Source organism: Opisthorchis viverrini (genome assembly GCF_000715545.1).
Source record: "Opisthorchis viverrini unplaced genomic scaffold opera_v5_217, whole genome shotgun sequence".
NCBI lineage: Eukaryota > Metazoa > Platyhelminthes > Trematoda > Opisthorchiida > Opisthorchiidae > Opisthorchis > Opisthorchis viverrini.
Genome location: NW_008751876.1, coordinates 25,376 through 47,616, shown reverse-complemented (window position 1 = coordinate 47,616; position 22,241 = coordinate 25,376). Strand labels below are relative to the sequence as shown.

Sequence of the window (22,241 nt, the reverse complement as noted above, 5' to 3'; positions counted from 1 at the left end):
CGCAAAGCACTGTAAGATTTTCCCCGAGTATGGTCCCTCACTTACCATTTCTGCGTAATGATATACGCCATCCGACCATTCGTTCCGCGCAATTCGCACACATCGGTAACTAAGACGATTTTATGCAAGTTACTTGTTTAACTTGTAAGTCTCATGCTGTCTGACGTTCTATCAGTTGATGCTGCCCCTTTCACAGCCCTGCATTTTCCCGTACTGCCGATGCTGATGTAAGTGCGGTGAACTCTTAATCCATTTAGAACCTGTAAGTCCCTCAACTAGTGTCTTGCTTACCCCATCACTGGTAGTTTACTCACTTCGATTGTATGCCGTTATTCATTAAAAACTTGCTTTGAAATCGTTCACGTGTCGTCACTAATTGGCCAATTCAAAGTAAAAAGTTGCAACGCGTTGGTGTTACTGGCATAGGGACGCCTGAACTCAGAGGGACCGATAGTAGCCACTCCCTGGGAATGTGTGGACCGCCCCGGATGCCACCGTTCACTTGGGAAGGAGGATACATCGAGCATTGCGGCCCTAATTTGTTCAGAGTTCACCCGCCCTTCTGGTCCAAATAAATCCAACGCAATTTGTCATATGGTTATATTATTTGTATTCACGAACTGTCTTCTTGAATCCATTGCAAATGAAGGAGAGAAACAAATGAGCGCACGAGTTAGCGAAAATATTGGCCGGCAGGAGCAAAACACAGAGAAAAAAGAATCCCCAGACCACGAACATCCGATGTAAACCATGGGATCCGATGAAACAAATGAGGGAAGGAACGAACGCGCACAAAAAAGCAAGTTCGGAGTCACAGCGAAAGTATGGAAGAAAACAAGAGAAAAGCTGTGTTCAAGTGCCTGTCAACGTGTGCGTGAGTGAGCACGCCGTAATTATGTGTCCATCAACACAGGGTGAACGGTGTAGAAAAGGGGGAAATATGAATGCAAAGTGCAGTGATGATAGGAAATATTACTAATAGAAAAATTTAATCTCTCTGAAAGGAAGAAGCGAAGGACATGCCTCACTGAAAAGTTACCCGAACTGTACGAATAAAGTGGTTGGAGATGTGGGAATTTGGGTGTTCAACAGCCTATTTAGGGCGCTTTGGGTTGGGTTTCTTCAGGGGAGAGTTCAGGGACGGGTGTTTTTGGTGAAGAAACGGGAGTGTTTTCTTCGGAAATACAGGAAACAGGCAACAGGGATGGTGAGTTAACGGACCTGGCAGAGGATGAATGTGAATGGGCCGGTGATGAGGTAATTGTTGGGGAGGAAATTTTCTCACCAGAGTTCTGCGGACCGAAACGGGATGACGACAGATGCGCATGGTCACGCAGATTACGCGTTGAAACTCGATTAGATGACTTTTCGTCTGAATGAGGTTCCACCGATTCGGGTTTCCGGAAGCCTGTAAAAAAGTAGGAGTACGTAATAATACACTGAGCGTTGGAGGCAAACCAAGAGAGTGAAAAAGATATTCCAGTGAAGTACCGAGAAAACCTATGCATGTCTATCCAAGTACCACTGACGCTTCTAAACGTGAGGATGATACACATTCAACTTAAGCTGGTTAAATTACTTTCAAATGACAGCAACGCCAATCAACTAATTTAAATTAGTGCGTATAAAATTCGAGTGAACACAGTGATCCTAATAAAAGTCGGTAGAAGAGGCATCTGATATTAAGATAATAGTTAAAGTGTGCTTCTCTATCGAAACGAAACTGTTCAGAGCATTTCCGGTCTTCGCAGTCAGTGGACGGGTGGCAAAGCTCAGTGTGAGAGCAACACGCCTTCTAGGTTACACTGATGAACACGAACGAAAACTGACGCCGTCCAATTACACTTCAGTCAGCATAAAAAGATTACTAAACCGAATTCCTTAAAACCTACCAATGTCCGAAGGTCATGCAACCCGACAGCAGCGAGAACATCGAGGCACCACCCGACAGAACAAGCCTAAGACGGGCAGTCAGAAACCCATTGGTGTGAACTATTGATATGAGTTATCATCTTAAGTACTATGCGGGTGCAACAATCACACAGACTTCAGTGAGCTGAAACATCAAGTCATCAAAATTGAATTCGTTTACAGGTGTATATGTGCGCACAAAGGCCGAACAACGTTCACGGGAAAAGTTTCAAGTCCAGAAACGAAACGCGCAGCACGGTTACACTCTGTATATCACACAATAAACCAGCAGCTTTGATAGTCGGCGCGATGAAGGACTCTTGTACGTGACAGGCCTAAACCACTACGAAGTTGCGCTACAGGTGAACTGAGTATGCCACTTCGTAACAAACCCACTTCAGCGAGGGGTCGGTTGTGGATTACAGCTCTTACACTGGTTCTTGGCTCGCAGTTCCACCCAATATGGTACATTAGAGATCAGTTCAGTTTTCCAACTACAAACTGTTTACCCGAGTAAAGTGATTTTGCAGCACACCCGCTCAATCGACGTGATTTTCGTTTATTTCGAACGCCTCGCCTCCGGACAGAGTCCCAGCCCATCTGTGGTGAATTCGCTCGGTCACATTAATCAGGCGTTTGCAGTACCGGATAGAATGAGAACCCCCAGCAGCCATCGTTATTTCGAGTGCCCAGAAGCACCGTATTTCAAATGATCGCTCGATAGGAGGCTGTTAGGGTTAGGCTTAGTAGATTCGATTCAATTCAGGATTGATTGAAAGAACCAAATGGTGACACTTTTCTCCTCAGTGGTTGCAAAATTCCTTTCTCAACAAGAGCATTTGTTCATTGCAGGTGGCCCAACCATGTTACACGTTTCTCATTGAAGTTTCAGCTCTGCCCTGGTGCATATGTGATAGAATATTCTGCTCCGCTATTATGTTATTAATAACGTATATTATTATTATTATATTATTATTATTATTATTATTATTATTATTATTATTAACTTATATTACGATCACCAAACTTTGTCAGTTGGAAACTTACACGCGAAGATCTTTTGTAATTTTTAGCCAAGACTCGAATATAACAATCGGAATGGAAACTTTATAGACGTTAATCCATTGCCGCAGCGAATGGCGTTGTGCGTCTGCAAAACCAACTCAAGTCCGGAAATATTCGGGATAGTGTTTCAGCGATGCTTATGACAACAGCCATCCAGTCTACTGATATGTCTGAATCAGTGGCAAGAAACATTTCTGTAGCAGAGTTACCTGCCGCCGAAAACATTTGAGGAACCATGAATATCTCAGGCATTTTTAATTAGAGAGATAAATGCAACCCGCTACCACTAAAAGCTCTATCCACGATAGGGGTGTCCTCCTGTGAGGGACACCGCGGTAAGAGGCACCTACTGTGACGTTAAACCAGGGGTACAGTTGTTTAGCATAAGGATATACGGAACCTTTCGAGTGTCACTGTCGAAAGCACTTGCAACGGAGAACTAACCGGTGGACAGCTGAGAGCTGCTCGCCTGTGACATACTCGAAGACGGTCGGGATATAGGATCTTCTAATTCCTGACCGGTCGTCGGCAAGACGATTTGGGAATGCACAACACCTGAAAGACTCTTGGAATCGAAATGGTCGAAAAGTTGACTGTTTCCTCGATCAGAATGGGGCAAAGAGGCGGTGGAAGCACGCCGCTGTTGAGATGTTTTGACCGGCAACTTTGAAGGGACAGTGTTGGTGCAGTTCTGACGAAAAGAATGGGCCGTACCATACATAGAGATGGATGCGGCATGCTTGGAAGTGCTTGAACGGGAGGACGGCTTAGGGTAGAGCCCAGTCGTCATATCACCAGTAACAGATCCCTCGCAAACATCGACAACTGATTTCCAAGCAGCTGCTGCAAATATAGGGCAAGTGTAAAATTTAGCAGAAGCACACATTACAATAAACAACAACGCGTCGGAGAAACTGCAATCATGCACACGCGCACAACGTTTTATCAGCGGATTCATGCATTAGTCGTGAGGTATGCATGCAAGACACAACACATGGTTATTGGGACACCAGGCTTACACATGCACTGCTGGATGGTAAAAATCCCAACAAACCTTCTGGAACGAGGGCTGTAGCACCGGGATTAGGTGTGACGATGAACTGCCAAAAATGCGCGAAAATGAGCTGAAATGAGCCAGGTACTGTCAGTAGCGTGATAAGCACTACCACCCTTGCTCTTGAGGAGGAATAATCAAGATCCTGGATTGCCTCGAGAAAGATGGTTGGAAGGGTTGGCTTTAGTGTTTGGCATCAGCAAGTAGAAGGCGTTATCCTGACCGGGGCCAGAGATACGCCGAACCGTCGTGTGCCTCGGATAAGATGTACGATTCAGCTGATTCCGCGACCTGTCAGACCCGGTACCCTGATGGGAACTGATACTGCTATCGCCACTGCTGCGTAGAGTATTATAATGATTCGAAAGTGCGGTATGCATACGAGGGTCACGAGGTAATGGAGCAAACATGGGAGCATAGGATCGGCGCGAACGGCGATGACGAGATGGAGCTAAACCCACAGCCACAGCTAAATCGTTGAAGCTAGACAAGCGCTGACAAGCACCTTAATGCAGAATGTGAGAGGTGAACAAGAGAGAGAAAAAGGGAACATTTAGACGGTAAGAGTAGTACTAGCAAAAGCTATCAAAGTAGTTTATGAGGATAGTTAGCGTGTGTGAGGTCAACTAACAAGAAACAGGGGAAGATAGGTAGAGTAAGGATGAGTGAACGGAAGAACACCATTGATGTTAGCAGGATTACTGGTGTTCATCCATCCCTTCGTATTCGGTTAATTCAAGGAAGGTATGTAGTCATCCACTGATCGAAAGGGACAGTATTCAGCCACAGAACTTCGGAGATTCCATGGAGGCTTACACTCTTCGAAAATCAGCGTAAACACGGTCTGAAGATTGGCGCCACGAGGGTGTTCATCGTCAATGTAACGATCAGCGCAGTATATGAAACGTTTGCCACGTCAGAGACGTTCCTTGATGTTTACCACTATATCGGCTAACTAATCCGACGTCGTGATGCAGCACAAAAGGTCTTTTGTGGGGTCAAACCACCGGCAAAACATAAGAAAGTCACACATTACATAAGATTGTGAAAACTAACCTCTCGATCGTGATCAGATATGTTACTCGCATAAACGGTACAAATAAAACAACAATGTTCGATAGATTACCAATTTCACGAACACGAGTCCTTGAAGCAGAACTTACCACGACAAGGATCATTTTTTGCTAGAAACTCGTCCAGAGTGGTCCAGCCACCGCCAACGCGTACCATGACAGCGCTGCGCAATATCCGCACAAGGCGCAATTTTTGTGAATCGCCAAACTGAAATAGGGAGAGAAGATTGGGCTAAAAGTGAACCGACTATCTATCTACCAGCAATAAGCAGCTAGTACAATGATGTAGGAGTTCAAGAGTCACTGACGTGGATGGGGTAGCAGACGGATAAAAATCTCACAGTACCATGACAGCGAGGTAGATACAAGCAGAAAAACCAATAAGTCTTGCGAGAAAGTGAGAGGGGAACTTACTCGGTATTTGTCGGTGGCCATCTTGCAAATCTGGTAGGTGTTATGACAGGTACACAGTCCAACCTGCCTTCTCACTTCACAGTTAATAGCCTCTTCATCATTTGGACCGACTTGAGACAAGCTAAGCTGACTGCTGCTCGTGTTATAACCGGTCATTCGTGAAGCGACATAACCGGCTCGAAGGGCATTCAAACATTCGCGATAGTCAATATAGCCATCTCCGTTGGCATCGAAAATTTCAGCCACCGTTTGCAGCTCAACACGGGTAGTTTGGAATTCTTGTGAGAGATAAAAAAAACATGAGTACAGTATCACGGAATGGGTGGAATATCTGGAAAAGGATATCAGCAGACATTCGAGCACGGCTACAAAGAAAATGAACGATGTAGGCTCCGAATACGAGTGATACATGTGGCGCAGAGATTGAAATCAGGTAAAGTATCGATGAAAAAAACAACGAATGAGCAGTGGGCTGGATGATCTGACATAACATAGCATTGGATCGGGATGCATGGATCTGATTAGTTGCAGTGTAGTACCGGGGAGACAAAACAGTATAGTTCGAAGTTGTGTTTTCGGGAGTGGCAACATTGCATTAGTCATGATGGGATGGTAATGACACGAATACAGCCAGACGACGGCATAAGTTTCGAGGTTTTGAGTTGCAGCGGAGAAAAGAAGACCGAGAAACGTGCTAGTGAACAGAACTGGCATCAGGAAAGATCGCTGTGAACACGATGACTGAGTTACTGCACAGATAGTCACAGGAACTGACAAGTGACTACGATCATTAATGAGCAAACTTGAGAGGGCAACGCCACTGTTTGGGTTTGAACCAGCAAATTATGAGTAATTACGACTTTGGGATGGTTGCTCAGTAAGCAAGATGATGCATGCTCTGATGGAAGAGAATAGGATCATGAAGTGCGGTCAGTCTGGTTTGTGTGAGATAAACAGAAGTTTGATTCTGTGTGCGAATTATCATACATCAAAACGTGTAGGTAGATGCGGTTGATTGGAAAGACGAGTATTTATGCTCGCCCGCCCCCCCTATCCGAGTGAAGGGTAACAAGCATACCTTTCGTAGGCTATTAATTTCGGTTCTTTTTACAAATAACGATGATGGATGAAGGATAACTGGCTGACATATACTCGAGTTGATAAGCCACACATTAAAAATTGAAAAGATCGGCCTTATATTCCCCCAATCGTGCACCGGCTCGACGAATGGTTGATGTCCCACATACACATACATAAAGAATGCAAAGCATACCGGGAAAGTTTATGTGCAGACGCCAAAGTAACAAAGACAACGGAGTTTGTTGTTTCCGCTCCAATAGCAAAATATACTGGTCCAAACACACACCAGAAACCAAGCACAGTGGAGAGTGGGCAAGAAAACTTACTGTGGGAGCTCTTTGAATCTGTAAAACATTTAAATTGGAGATGCACACCATGTAATCTTCACTGCGACATTTATCTGCCTGCAGCTGTCGTGGGAACTGAGAGCTGAAAAACTTCAGCATACAATCTAACCCTCAATAGGAAGCACTTCAGTAAATCACATGTATCGTCTTCCCGATGAATTTCCTATTCTCCAAACCTTGTGACTGTCCTGTTTTCCAGGAATAAGATGATATAACACAACGAAGATAGTCGTCTCCACTGTTGTAAAACTCTATGAGCTTTTTTCGAGAAATAAACTCATTTGCAAATCAATTTGGTTTTCAAGAGAGACGCGACTGAATCTCTCGTTCGCGGTACTCTACAAGTGAATGTGCTGCACACAGGGACTGCGCCTGCCTGATGAGCCCCAAGAAGGGCGAAACCGGTCGTCGGCTGTCGAAGAGTTTTCAGCAGCCTTGTGAGCTCTATTTGGGCGCCACTAAAGCGCCCAAGGGTGCGTTCGATTCTGTCTGTCGGTCAGTGCTGTTAACCACGCTTTCTAAACAGGGTATACCCCAGAAGTTTGTGAAATTAACCATATGCACATACTCAAACTTCTGGGCGCGAGAATGTATGGTGAGCTTTTCCACAAAAGTAGTGTCCCACAAGGACGTCAACTCTCTCCACTCTTGTTCAACTTCATGGATGATGAAATAATGAGGCGAACGCTGGTAAGAACGTTATCGATCTCCAGTACACAGACGACATTGTCTCCATAATTGAAGATGAAGGCGAAACGCAAGCTCTGTTGAATAAACGTTTGCGAGTTTGCTTCACTTGAGGTATCCCATACGCTAGACTACAGTAAGGACTGTATTGTTGTACGGTTGCGAAACATGGCTTATGCGGACAGACTATTTGAGGTGTCTTCAGGATTCTGACCACTCATGCCTCAAAAGTGTCACTGGTGTCGGATGGCGTCAACGAATTTGTAGCAAGGTTATTAGGAAGTATGTATTTGGTTATGCAGCAGGTACTTCAATCGCGGAAAAAATCCAGCACCATCAACTATGGTGACTCAGCCATGCGATAAGCATGCTGAGTGTTGTTTTCTGTGTCTCCTTCAGAACTGCACAAAGCGCGAGGTGGACAATGTTTGGCTTGATAGAAGGGCGTGAAAGAGAAAATAAGAAGAGTTTGGGTGTTGTTGGTGTAGTACGCCTTCCGGGATGAGGTTCTCGTGACCCTGCCTGCGCTCGGCTAGCGACATTGCAAGAAACTGGTCAATGTCAGTGGCTTTTGTGTTGCAAATTTCTTTCCAGATTGCCTGATTGACCGCTTTTAGGTGGAGACACCTCAGAACGCTTGCGACAAGCCGGTACCAGATACCCTCTGTCACCCACTCCCTCTTCCCCTTTTCATTCTAAGGCTTTAAGTATACTTAGATAAACTTTGTGGTTGTACGGCAGTGAAGCACCAGTGTCAACGCTGATGTTACTGTCTCTGATTTGAGTGATGATGAGCGGATCGATACTATTAAGGGATGTAGAAGCGCTTGTAACAACTACAATGATGAAATTACCGGAAGCCAACATTCCCGAATGGAAATTTTTCCTACATATAAAAGTTATCTGGCGAAGTAACCATTCACAAGATCAAAAATATTGGACAGCAGAAAATACTCACTCATTTCCAAGATTCCATCGATGAATTCTGCGTAAGTAAGACGTCCGTCATGATCAAGGTCTTTGCGGTGGAATAAATCAATGACACGTGACTTATTCTCATTCAACCAGGCCACATAGCGTTGGCGCCAGGATTCGAATTGGAAAGTTCTCATTTTCTCCACTTCGGACAAGTAGGTCAGTCTATCTCTGAGCTTCGTCCGTCTGGCCGCTAGAGAACGCTGTAACATCGACCAGCGTTGATAAAGTTGGTTCGCTGACGAGGAGACGAAATTGGGCTCGGTAGTCTGCAATTCGCTTTTGACTTTTCCGGTCGCTGGGCGACTCACGATGCGACCACTGGCTCGACCCCGTTGAAGGAATGAACCTCTAAGAGTGGATACCCGTTGAATAGTCCTGCGCTTTGCATGTTTCAAGATCAGGTCCAATACTGGCTGGCGAAGTGCCGCTTCGCGCTCTAGTTCGGCGTGCTCGGCTAACAATCGCTCTATCAATTCCGGCTCGGTGATTTCATTCAACGGTAACGTACGGTATGTAGCCACACTCGACGAATCGTCAACATCCGACGCCCCGAGAAACACCTGATCTGAACCAAGCGTAGAGATTTGGTCATTATCCTGGCTTTCGTCTTTGTCTCCGCCGTGAGTATCTACGGTCCGTTTTGTGGTACTAGCAAACGTGATGGTTGGTTCACGATCTAAGTGATCTTGTGTTGTCTTTATCCAGTCCAAAAGTTCAGCACGGAGAGATTGTCGACGCTTTTGATCATCTAAAGCAGCTCGAAGGCGATCGGCCCTTTGATTAGAACTAGCGATAAGCTAACACAATGGGTACAAAAGGTAAATCGAGAATCAAATGACATATGAATATCAACAAAAAAGCATGTCGACAAGTGAAGAAATTGAGTAACAATAAAATTCAGCAGGAATTACCCTACAAATCGGTAAATTCGGAGACGATTCCCTCCGTATGGATAACAGGGAGCGACTTATTCGGTTGTCTATTGAACACCATCCGTTCCTGGCTTCCCATGGTCAACATCAATTACAACTTTCTGTCCCTATTAGTGCGTGGTGATACTGGTAGACGAGACTCAGTTACGCAGTGCGCGGTGCTCTTGTATCAAAACCATCGCGTACTCAAACCAACAGACTTATTCAACATCAGCTAAGTGATTAGGCCATCGCCTTCAATGCCTTTCTGTATCACCCTTGGTCTCGCATTTTGCGGTGATCGAAACAGCAGAAGCTGGGACCAGAGTGTCTTTGGTAATGGTTTATAGCTGATAAAAGGACATCGACAACATTATAGCGTTGGACTAAGCTTATTCAAATGTCTTGGAATGAATTAGCACATAATTGCAGGCCAATGAATTGGTCTACCATTTCAAGGGGAAACCTCAGAAGGGGGGTGGTTTTTCAAATTGGAAGTGTCTTACCAGGGTCATAGGGTATGAAAAACAGCCATACACAAGGCGGCTACCGCAATAATGTGGTAACTGGTCGACTATAGAGTGGTTGTCAGTACAGTTTAGGTCGGCTGTTCTGTCATGGCATACTGACGGTTGAGTGGCCGCTAACACCAAGTAGTGAAGTAGTTACGAAGGTGGAACAAGTGATATTCTTGATATCTCATATTTTTGTGATATTTTGAGGTGTGAGTTGTGGGCAAAAGCGACCTGTTCAGAAGGGGTGAATTCTTTTCGTGGAACCTGAAGAGAGTGACTGGATCAACCACCCTGAAGGATTAACGAAGTTGCCATTTCCCCAGGGTATGTGCATCTCGGTGGACTACCGTAGAGAAAAACAAGTGGGTTTTTGCCGCCAGAAAAAAAACCACAGTCCAAAAACCGTCACCTACCTGAAAGAAACCATAACCATAGTTCGTCGGGCAGTCGGTTATTCGGAAAGACGTATAAAGGGGCAATCCAGAATAAGTCATTTTTACACATGATTCGACTTACATCACTCCAGCGACTCTGAATCGCATGTATCCACTGGCGTAAGCGTTGAACAGCTTCTGGATGGGCCTGGGCCATAAGCTGATTGCCTAAATGTAAAGTGGCCTGCACTCGCTCCGATTGGTCCAAAAGGTTCTTGTGTGTTTGATCATGAGCGTTAATGGCAGCTGCCAGGCTTTCCGGAGCCTCAGCGGACTTCGGCTTCAGTGTATCTGTACTTGATTCATCCTCTAGATCGTCGTAGGTTGGCAGTGCCGCCAAGCGTCGAATAACATGTTCAGCACCGGCAAAATAGTCCATCAAACTACGACACATCTCCTGGAATTGCACAGCCTGTGAAGAATGAAGATGTATAGTGAGCAGACGTATGCTAATTGCAGTATCGAGTGTCCAGGGCGTCACGAAGAGGGCACTCGTGACGAGCAAAAAAGTAAATAGAATCAGAGTTTGGGGCTTACCAACTTCAACGCTTCATCCAACCGTTCACCGCGTTTCTTAGTAAGCAGTTGAACACGATTCCAGACACCATCTAAATGATTTAGCTGTCCTTTGATAGCCGCCACATCGGCTTGGCCAATGGAACCCTTGCTTGCCTTTCTCATGAGCTCATCAGCAGCTTCATGGATGGATTGAATCCATCCGGCACGTTCATCAAGCTCCGACACCAAACGACGGTGAGCCTCAATTAAATGCTGGAACGCAAAACACAGTCAGTCATTGTAGGAGTACAAAGGAGCAGTGATCATTCATATGGGACAGGATGATGAAGTTCATGTGGAATTGTGCTTACCTCAACCGTATCCACATCACCGCAGTAGCCCACTTGATGTTCAGACAACTGGGGCTCCACACCAGATAGCCATTCAGTTAACGACTGTAGTGCTTCTTTGTATAGGCCGGCAGAAAGTAGTGCCTGCTCCAACATGCGCTGGCTGTGACGATTAGCATGAACAATTTAAAGGAAACGGTTAGGCACAGAAATTCCACTGTCGACTGAGCATGAATGGGAAGGTAACTGCGGTGAAAAAAGACCAAACCGATAGGATAAATAGTTCCCGGAGAGTACCAACAAAGCGCATCAGTTACTGCGTATCAGGAGATCGCAACGTTTAAGAAAAACAGCGGATGTTAATGCCACCTACCGATCAAGAGAGCGAGTGCAGACGGCATTCCATAGGTGCTTCAATTCGTTAACCATGTCATCCAATTCCTGGTGGTCACAAACTGGCGCTCGATCACGCAGATAACGTGCATAACGACGAACTGAATCGAATGTCACATTCCTCGCGCCCAAAGCACGCTGAAATTCGTAGTGTTGCGTTAGCTGATGGGCTATGCGTTCTGAACGTGTAGCTACGCTCCCACATTCTTCTTCCAGACAAGTCAGCTGTTCCTTGAGCCACTCGGTCAGAGTTGTCCAGTTATTCAGAAAAGTTTGAGCTTCCTATGGGGAGAGAATGGTTAGGGGAACTTAGGAATTACGATTGGAAGTTAGTAGGCGTGTTGTGGTGGTCATCCACGCGGGCAATTAGATGAGCGACCAGTATCTCACGTCTACGCACTACATCTTCTTCATATAAAAATGTCCAGTTAGGAGTGTAGGATATCTTGAGACTGTTTTGCTGAGGGATCAATAGTTGCCGACATGTTGATTTCACGTTGGATTTCACGTCTGTAACGAAATCCTAAGATTCGCGCAAAGACGTTATACCATAAAGGCGATATAGTATCAGATTGCCATGGCATGTGTCCCTAGTACTAAGTCATCATCTGTCCTCACAAGCTCTAACTGCGATTTCATGTGCAGAACTGCAGAAAACACAGGGTAGGAACTCGAGAAGAAGCGAAAATGGCAGAAGTCAGGAGAAAACAGTGGGATGTATGATGTTTTTCGGATTTGGTTGAAAACATTGGACATGGCTGAAAGCACATATAAGTGGACTTTATTACACCGCATCAAGATAGACGCTGAAACTGTAGGTAACCCAGGAGACTTATTGATCAGCAAAAAACAAGCCTCCCCTCACGACGGAACAGCATCCAAGAAACGGTGCTCACCACTAGTGAGCTTGTGGCTAGCCGGTGGCGTAAGAAGGGACTATCCACCTTGACGATGTCTTGTAAACTTAAATAATATGCACAGACAGGTATGTGCGTGTGTCGATACAACTAGGCCCGTCAACTATTCTGAACGAATAATAGTGAAATCCAGTCGTAGCCACCATCAATCTGTGGTGCATGATTTTCGTGGATCCCATCATTTTCGCGTAATGGTGCTTATGGGTTGTTTCCACAGTTTTGATAGCAGTAACCTTACCGGCGCCACCATCCTAAAAGTAAACAACGAACGTCAATTTAAAAACCAAGAATTAACGAAAATGCACTGGTTTATACCACCATCTACAACGTTGACAAGCATTGGCCTTTTCGGCCAGTCCAGTCGGCTGTCCCTGAAGACTGTTTTACTAAGTCTGGATATCAAACTCATCAATCACAAGAGAACAAACCTTCAGTCCCACATTTAGCTGTCGCGTTCGTTCGGCGGTGCGCGACAACAGCTGCTCCCATCGATTGTGTACACTGGACAGCAAATTTTTCACCAAGACTACATCTTGCTTTTGTGCGTTGTGCTGAACTTGCGCGCCCATGCGATCTAGAGATAGCAAGACATCCCGGTGACTGGCAATGCTCCTTCTGAGTTCTGCGTGGTCCAGTATTAGCTGGCCGAGACGTGTAACGATGCGACTGACTGGCTTCTGTTGAGCGACAGTGCGCTCCATCGATGTGAGCCATTGCATCATCTGAGCCAGCTCAGCGTGGAACCGTTCGACTTCACTGAGCCCAGACTGCAGCTGGTCCCGAATTGCAGTGGCTCGACGTAGCAGCTGTGAATGATGGTCTTTGAACCGGTCCAGTGCACTCGTGAGGCGTTCTGGTGGTTGGTCTGCAGAAGAACTTGCGCTGACTAAAAGAGCAGCTGAAGCCTTCCGGAGATCAGTTAGCTGCAGACGAAATAAGAAATTGAAACACGCGGATAACAATAAAAGCATATAATATTCACAACTAAGCAAGGCAATAATGCGCCGTGGTGACTTCACTGACAAACATTGGAGGGTATTAACGAAGGTCACGAAATACTAGCTATTCAGAGTTAGAGAGCAGCTCAACTGGCTTGAGGGTACGCAAATAGGTTTCTCAATGGGCCAATACGATAGCTTCAAAAAATCCACACAACTAGATAGGAAAACCCTGTCCGCAGATCGCCTATATGAACAATGATACTTTAGTTCGTTCACGAACGAAATTCGCTCGCTCAAGAGACATAAAACGAGGACATCGTCATGGCGAAAATTTTCCCCAGTTCACAACCACGATAAGTTACACAGACAGCACCCTATTCATACATTCCCAAACAGCGTTTATGAATTCAAACGGGATAGGTTTGACATTAAATTATAGCATAACATAATAGTCTTCCTTACCTTGTCACCGACCTCAACCAGACCGTTGTAGATCTCCATGAAACGACGCAGCTGCTCTCGAGCACTGTCAGGAAGGCAGCCCATTATGCGAGTTCCAGGAGTGGGAATGCGACTTTCTAATTGACGACAGCGTCGCACGAGGTGGTCGAATTGCCCATGGAAGTTGAACGTCTGTTGACCAACGAGAATACAATATTAGTGTAGTTTGTACCACAAAACAAAAAACTTAAGTTCGGAATCTTTGCTTATCACCGTCCGTTCCGCCAAAATAAAACGCCATGAGATGGAATTCAAATCAAGTAACAGAAGCTTTTCACATAGCAGTTCATGTCATACTTACCTCTCGCAAGGCTTCTTCTAAAATGCACTGTTTTTCTTTCGTACTAGCCTTCAAGTGTTCCCACATTTCGTTCATCGTGTTCAAGCGCTCGGCTGTTTGATTCATAGGGGGTTCGGCACTAGCCTTTTGGGCCTCGATATTCGATGGGACCTCAGGTGTGTCACGTCTCAAGGAGTCGATCCGCCTTTTGGCTTGCTCGTGAACACGCACCACTGCAAGTTGGTGGTTGTTGACGCTGTTTTGAATGATCTGCAAACGACATTCGAACAATTTTTTTGTCATACACTCTTGTTGAGAAACACATAAAGACAACGACACATGCACAACCTATTTAGTACCCTCAACCCAAATGAACATTTGGTGTTCATGCAAACCACAAACAGGTGTCCAGTTAACCGACTTTTGTACTGATCATGAAGAAAATGGGCGGAGATAACGCTCAACTAAGTGCCTAGCTTTACTCCGAAACTAACATATTCTTATCTATACTGTATACTTAACCAATAAGCAACAATATTCAAATAGCAGTCGACCACACCCTTGGTCGGACACCATAAAATGCGCGTTAGATCATACTGCTGTACTCAATGTCACAAATGAATGACAAAAGGGATGTAACAGTGACTCCCAATCATTCCGACACTTTCGGTAAAGCAGGCTGACATGATAAACGAGAAGTCAGTCTGAAGATGACTGTCACACGCATCCAACTTGGGCCATCATGAGTGCTGGAGTCCTGTTCTGTTAGCACAACTCCATGTACGGACAGACATAAACTCGATCACCATCTGGAACCCATGGGTTCGCTGAGCCGTCTGAATGACTTGATAACAGTAGAAAGCAACATATCATCATCCAGGATCACCCACAGGCTGGTCAGCAGACCGCACACTACGCCAGCCAGGTATGAACCACTTTAACTCAACATAGTGATGCCTTCTTATGCTACACTGAACCGGACTCCTATGGGAGCACACGTTAATGAGGGAAGACGAAATGTTGTCAGGCTTGGATCCAAGTGATGTCCGTATCATCCCTTGGCATTTGAGGTGCACAAGGGGAGGTTTGAGGTTCAAGAGAGTGCTAGATGCTACAGTTTTAAGATTAAGAATTGTGGTACAAGGGGTCGATGTTTTGTTCGTTAGATCTTCGACTTTTTCAAACGTGATATGTTAAGGTGGCGCTGAAATGCGCACTTCTTTGGTTTCTCCGTTCTGGCCAAACCTACTTGCTAAATCTATGGCTAAGCCAAATATTGGAAGCTACACGTGAGGGGGCAGGACTAAGTGAGAACCCTTGATGAATGAGTTACCTCGCCAGATGACCAGCAACCCAACAGGTCACTCTCTCCCCGGATCACCCATATAACATTGAGAAAGAGGGAAACAACGTCATCATGAGAAACAGCTGTAAACCACAACCAAAGGCAAAGGGGGTCGGTCATGATGATGAGTTTAAACTAGCCTCTGGAAAGGAGCGGTTCAGGATCGCAACATTGTACTGGTACCGACAAATCAGCTTCTCATACAACTGTTAATGGTGCAACCCAACCGAAAGTGAACCGACGAAATTCAAAAGGCGAACCAGAAATTCGAGTGAAAAGGTGCATACAAAAGATGAACGAGCAACACCACAAACGTGAGTTTGGTTTTACCGGTGCCAGTTGAATGAGATGGAACAAGAAAGACAGATGTGTTAAACGTGAGCAGTCAGTTCATCCTCGAGCAGAAAACAGTCCTTTAACGTTTGCGCGAAAAAAAACGGCAGGAGGTGAACCCATGTTACCGAACCGGGTGTCTGACTGAATTTGTTTTCCAACAGCATAACTGGTGGCTCTCAGAAGCCCAGGTTTCCCCTCGGGCGAACTACTATAATCACTTCAGTCCTTTGACAAGCGCAAGTCTTGCTGACAGAAGGAACCCGATGGTAAGCCAACATCATCACGAGTGGCTGCACGGAATGGTGTTGGATACGGGCTCAGAAAAGTACAAAATATGGCAATGGAAAGCAATTATCTTTCAGGTTTCTTGCGGCAAGAAAGCAGCGCGATGTTTATGTTACTTTTACATACAGGACGAAATCAATCCTCCAAGGGACAAAGTTAAGTACAGCTAATACAAACAGAAGAACTTCTTTTACAGATGCATGACAAGGGCGGAACATTCAGCACAAGGGGGCAACTGATCAGTCTTACGGACCAGAGTCGTGATGTGATCCCTGCACGATCAATCTGAATAAACCCATCTGATGAAAAAAATCCTTCAGCCGTAACACCCTCTCGGTGTCTAACTGCCATGCCACCCGGAGGAAGCACGAGGGTTGGGATACCGCTAGGTTGCTCAAGCCTAGACAGGGGAAGTCGAGTGGCAGAGGTCGGGTTCGAACCACGGACCTTCCGGTCGGTAAATCTGCGCTCTAACCACTTGGGGCATCTTGCCCCTATCTGATGAGATGAAATAGACGGTTTGTAGCAGTAGGCTGTGACACAACTGCTGGTCTGTAAACAAAAACCAATGCGATGATGTCTTCTTATTTATATTCGACTTTATCAGTGTGCATCTCAAACCACAATGTCATATTTTACATTGCATAGGAACGGAAGCCTAGATCAGATATGTCATAACTCACTTTGACGCGTGCTAAATCCGCCTCGAGACCCCGGATATTACCTCTGCGCACAGGGATCTGATCCACATTGGCTTGAGCCATCGCAATCCATTTGATCAAGGCATCAAGAGCTTGATCAAACTCACCAAGTCCCAGAAGTACAGTTTGAAGTCGATGACGTCTGTGATTGCCAGAATCGAGTAGAGTGTCCCAACGGCGATTCGCTCCAGCCAGATCTGACTGTAACGTGCTCGGGACAGTACTCGTAGGACCAACTGTATCTTCTGTAGCAGATAAAAGTAAGCAATAAGATAGTGACTGTTGCAAATCGAGGTCCGGTAATCAGACTTGGGATGAAAACACATGAGTCAACTTACCCATGCTCAACGTTTCCATTTCGTCCAAGTCTAGAGCACTGAGTTGGCTAGCGGACCAATTCAAAGCTTCTAAATCGGAATGCTTGTACAATAGGCCGTCGGTCCATGCAATAATTTCTTCCAGCTGCTTCAAAACGCTGACACTATCAGTCGCGATCGGAGCAAACTGGTCCCATATGACCTCCTGTTGGGAAAGCCACCTGATGAAATCTTCCAGTCCCATCTATGCGGGAGAGAGTTCACGGCATGTGAGAAAAAAACATTTATCAACCACAAAGTTAGGCATAATTCTGTTCATATCAGAATATGAGGTCAAGCTCCAAAGCAATAAATTACAGTGTAAAGAAACGCGACGGACAGCTTGAGTCCTTTACTGTTACATAACCGCTCGGGGATGACGTCAAGCGATGACAACAATGACTCACAATGGGTGGATAAAGTTAGGATAGTGGAATCATCCGACACTGGATGAAAAATCTGTTCGATAAAGCCTGGAGACCAACTAAATTTTCGGACAACTGGGTCGCCAATGAGGGTATTGCATCCAAGGCGCAGAGGAAAAAGGGAATCTTGACATTTAGTAATTCTCAGGCCATAATAATGACTCTTTGTCTCAGCTAACATAACCCCTTAGTTGTGCTCGTTTTGAAGGTACTGCTGGCACACTAAAACCCTTAATACTAATAAGGAGTATTACCAAAATTCTTTCAGAGATTCAAGGTGCTACAATATTGGCCAAAAAAGATCTACCAGTCACTAATAGTCACTAAGAAGTGGTGTGTACGTTCTTAGGAAGGTTCGAAGTGATATCTGGTCATGTACCATAAGTGACGCCTACGATGGATGTCTGTTGCAACCTCATCGCACCAGGCAAGCAAACATTTGAATTAAGGTCATCGGGACACACTCAAGAGGACCTAGATTGTTCTGCAATCGGTCGTGTCGACCTGAGTTAGGTTGTATGTTCTCTCATCGTGAATTGCCAATTAGGGTCAATTGGTGATAGAAGACTGAAGGAGTATGATATAAAGTGAAATACAGATAAACGAATTGTCGGGCATTGCATTCACAACCAATGCCAGGTAAAGTTACGAGCTGCGTTTAGCTATATGAAGAGCATGACTCGGTAGGCCGTTGAACTAGGCCCCTAATGCATTGTTTCAAATGTTGCCATTCTTAATAATTCTCAGTAATTCAATAAAGCGAAATGATCCCATTACGTAAAATTCACCGGTAGAGCCAGAAGATATATGAGCTGGCGAAGTAATGTCCCTCTGTCAGCCAAGTAAGACAACTCTCACGACTGATAGTAGTGGTGGCGAAGTTTGCCGCCAAAAGTACTGGTGTGATACCCTGCTTTGATTTGATTTCAAACGGAGGGCTTTAGTTGGGTGATGTAACCAGAAATCGCGGAATAACAAGGACGAAAGTGATTCGTGGGACTGATTGTGGCATAGTTCAAGGGCACTGATGTAAAAGTTGACTTGTTTTGGCAGATCAGGGTCACAGTCAGTTTCTGCTGAAATAGTTCCTTAGGGTGCGCAACCATCTCGATTTCCGATTCCGTGCCAACGTTCAAACCACCATTTGTGTATAAGAGTAGCTGACCACATACTGAAGAAGAAACTTGGGCCATCTTGTCCCGCTAGACGTTTTCGGTCCTTGATACAACCAAAAGCTCATTCTTATCAAGCCGAGCTACTGTTCGCTTTCTCAGCCTATCACCTTGAACTATGTTGGGGAGCGGAAAATGTGTAACCTTCTCAGATGCAAAAAAAACGAACCAACCACAGCCGCGGAACAAAACATTACAGACTGACTGACCTTGAACTGCTTAGCCGCAGCTTCTTGCTTGTCAATCTGCTTGGCAAGGCGTTGACAACTGGTGAGAAGATCCTCATGTAGAGCATCCAACTCATTCAAGGCCGAGTTTACTTCATTACGTATGGCCTGCTCCTCTTCACGGCGCAACTGAAGGGTGTCTTCTGGACTGCTGGCCCCAGTGATCAGCTGAATAAGCTGTGCGCCGGCCTGTTGACAGGCAGACAGTTGACTAGTCAAATGATCAACCTGTTGTAGCAAAGCACCCAAATCGTTTCTCTGCTGTACATAGCTGGTGGGATCCAACGGGTCTCGTCGGGTAGACGCATCGGAGGGATCGCATCCAGTAGCTATGATTCGTAGGGCTCCTCCTGCCAGGATAAGGGCAGCCTGGAGCTCACTTACCCTGGGCCAGAATCCCACCGAAGAGGTTTCGTGAATAACACTGAGTTTGGCCACACGTGCTTCTAGTTGTTTTTGTAATCCAAGCCAATCAGTCTGCAGCTTCTCAGAGGTTCGTAGCACTGAAAGTAATAAAAAGACGAATTTCAATGGACCAGGAACCAAAATCGAAGTTAACCGAATCACAAAGTCATGTTGGAATACGTAAGATAGTACAGACTGGAACTTACATTAGCGTGATGGTTTGTGCAATCATGTGATCCAGTGAGCTATTTTGAGGTGTCTAAACCGCACTGAGAGCGTCTCATTGGTCAATGGGTAGTCTGCCCAACGCGGTATCTTTTTCATCCAGGTTGGCAGTTGGAAAATGAATGACGTTAGTTTCTTAAAAACCAAACAACTGTGATAGTCTGACATCAACTACTGCTGTGTAACGCAATTGAAACCTGACTGTTCCCGCTCACACCTGTTTAACACATGACTTTACGTGTGCACCTCTCCCTCTCTCTCTCGCTTACGGGTATCCCGGACGAGTCACCATGAGCGCCGGACAAGAAGGAGTAGTCTGTTTGGACCCCCTCCACTGAGTGGCCTTGACTTGTTTTTCTGTGCTTCAAGTGACCTGTACCCGTTGTTCCGGATCCAGTTCCGGTATCGAATAAACGTGTGTTCGCAACGCGGTCATTCTGCTCTCCTATCCGTGCGTCGTGCTTGCTGTAACTACACGTGCTGCTGTGTTTGAGTTAACCCGGTGTATCCCTTGCCTTACAGCGTATTGCGTCGACTCGCCCACGCTACAGCTGCCTGCGCCCCGGCTTTGAGGCAGACTAATTTGAAAACCTCAGTTATTCACCCGCCTAGGTTTGAACACATCGCAGTGACCTAGACCACGTATTACCATGAACTATATACGCAAGTTTTGAATGATCATTTTAATAGTTGTAGGTGATCAAGCCACTAGTACCGGAATTCCCACGATACGCGGCAGCTTGCAGTATTCGCACGGCTAACCGTTTCGTACAAGGGCACGAAATAAGATAAAAATAGGTTATCGAGGTAACATATGATCACAGTAAAAATGCTACTTACGGGTTTTGTGAAGTTCAATGGCACGTTCTGAAACATAATGAAAAAGCAGGAAAGCCCATGAGTGAATGACGCTTACAAACCAGCTGGCAAACGCAAAATCAAGACACCATAGATACTGACCTGCATCCGCTGCAAATGGATCAACCATTGCAGGTGAGTCTAGTTGGGCTTTACGTTGTGTCTTGATAGCCGCCAGCTTAGGTTCTAGCTGAGCTCGTACGCATGCTGTCAGTGCTTCCAGTTCGGGAAGTCGGTGGCTTAGTGTTTCTATCAATTCCCGCGTCTCATTCAGATGTTCTTGCAGTTGATCCGGCTGCACGCTGACTATAGGTCGTACTCTACCGACACCAGCTTCGGCAAGTAGGCCAGACTGCTGGGTTGGTGGTAAGGTTGAGTCAACCATCTCTACGCCAGGAGTCGCAGAAGGCCGTGCCCAGATTGTGGACGGATCGATCGGGATGCCCAGATGCGAAGCCTGCTGAGCAACACCAGCAAAGAGGTCTGACATAACATCCAGTTGTTCGGCAATCTGAAATACCAACAAATCGCCGACTGTTGAGATCTAATCAGATTCTATAAAAAGTATATCTTCAGATATGATCAAATAACCTAAGTTACACTTGTATTCCTGTCAAAGGCGAAAGACAAAAATTATTGGAAGAATGGTGTTCCATGGCGATGACGGCATCTTTCTGGCGCCAGAAAGTCATACATTTATGGAACACATTGCTCTAAGCTTTAAGCGAAAATGCGGAGAGCCTGATATACATAACTTGGTTTCTGTTAGCAGGAGTCGGCATTGTGGCATTTAAGTTAGAAACACGAAAGATGCCCAGACAAAGGTGATGTTTCGCAAGTGTGAGTGGTGACACTGATGCCACACGAGGCCGCGAACAAAAAGTAAAATCGTCGGTCGTCTATCAGGTGCCATTGGAAGGCACTGACGATGTCTGCTCGTATGAAGGTAAAACGTTTGTCAGCCAACTGTGAATCTCGGTGAACAGACCAACTGCTCCATACTCAACAGCGAAAAAACCCACACATCGCCAATATCATAGCCTACAGAATACCAGGGATTATAATCCGCACAATGGAACGAAAAGAAGTAAGAATTAGGGGATTAAGAGCAAGGTTGTAAGGTCAAATCATTTTGGAAATGCGTGGGAACTGTAACGCTGATGATTACAATAGAAGTGGATTTCAACTGTAGGATCATATCCCTACTTAGGATTCCTTAAGACTACTTGCTGCGGAAGAAAACGTAGCGAGGATCGTGTATGGAAAATTGCCGAAAGCGTAGGATCTGAAAGGATTACCATTAATGACTACAAGGAGCGTCCCAAACCAGTTGGCTGTTTTCTTCGATCGACCTTTACACCGTCTCTTGTCTCTGCCACAGTTCACAAATCTTCTGGTCTGTTCGCCCACTGTTATTTTAGCATTTGCTTTCGCAGAAACGGCAATCTGATTGTTTTCCCCAGTTTCCTATGCTAGGACGCACTCTTATAATTGGTCACTCTTGGTCAAGATCAAGTGGGGTGTGAAACGCCAAAAATCACATGCACGGTATTTGGG

The 22,241-nt window shown here is 45.5% G+C and overlaps 1 protein-coding gene across 1 annotated transcript in view; it reads right to left on the bottom strand.

Moving 5' to 3' along the window:
* Positions 1 to 587: 587 nt before the first annotated feature.
* Positions 588 to 22,241, bottom strand: part of T265_14575 (hypothetical protein) — a gene marked incomplete at both ends in the record, with an annotated part of 47,026 nt that continues 25,372 nt past the window's right edge. Inside the window, 18 exons of the mRNA XM_009174267.1 lie at positions 588 to 1,408; positions 3,421 to 3,819; positions 4,031 to 4,535; positions 5,194 to 5,311; positions 5,518 to 5,795; positions 8,590 to 9,406; positions 10,552 to 10,881; positions 11,007 to 11,240; positions 11,339 to 11,480; positions 11,691 to 11,992; positions 13,056 to 13,550; positions 14,031 to 14,201; positions 14,371 to 14,619; positions 16,999 to 17,261; positions 17,355 to 17,577; positions 19,179 to 19,699; positions 20,667 to 20,693; positions 20,787 to 21,218. Coding sequence (XP_009172531.1) covers positions 4,168 to 4,535; positions 5,194 to 5,311; positions 5,518 to 5,795; positions 8,590 to 9,406; positions 10,552 to 10,881; positions 11,007 to 11,240; positions 11,339 to 11,480; positions 11,691 to 11,992; positions 13,056 to 13,550; positions 14,031 to 14,201; positions 14,371 to 14,619; positions 16,999 to 17,261; positions 17,355 to 17,577; positions 19,179 to 19,699; positions 20,667 to 20,693; positions 20,787 to 21,218 — 4,970 coding nt within the window. The remainder of the gene's footprint in view (positions 1,409 to 3,420; positions 3,820 to 4,030; positions 4,536 to 5,193; positions 5,312 to 5,517; positions 5,796 to 8,589; positions 9,407 to 10,551; positions 10,882 to 11,006; positions 11,241 to 11,338; positions 11,481 to 11,690; positions 11,993 to 13,055; positions 13,551 to 14,030; positions 14,202 to 14,370; positions 14,620 to 16,998; positions 17,262 to 17,354; positions 17,578 to 19,178; positions 19,700 to 20,666; positions 20,694 to 20,786; positions 21,219 to 22,241) is intronic.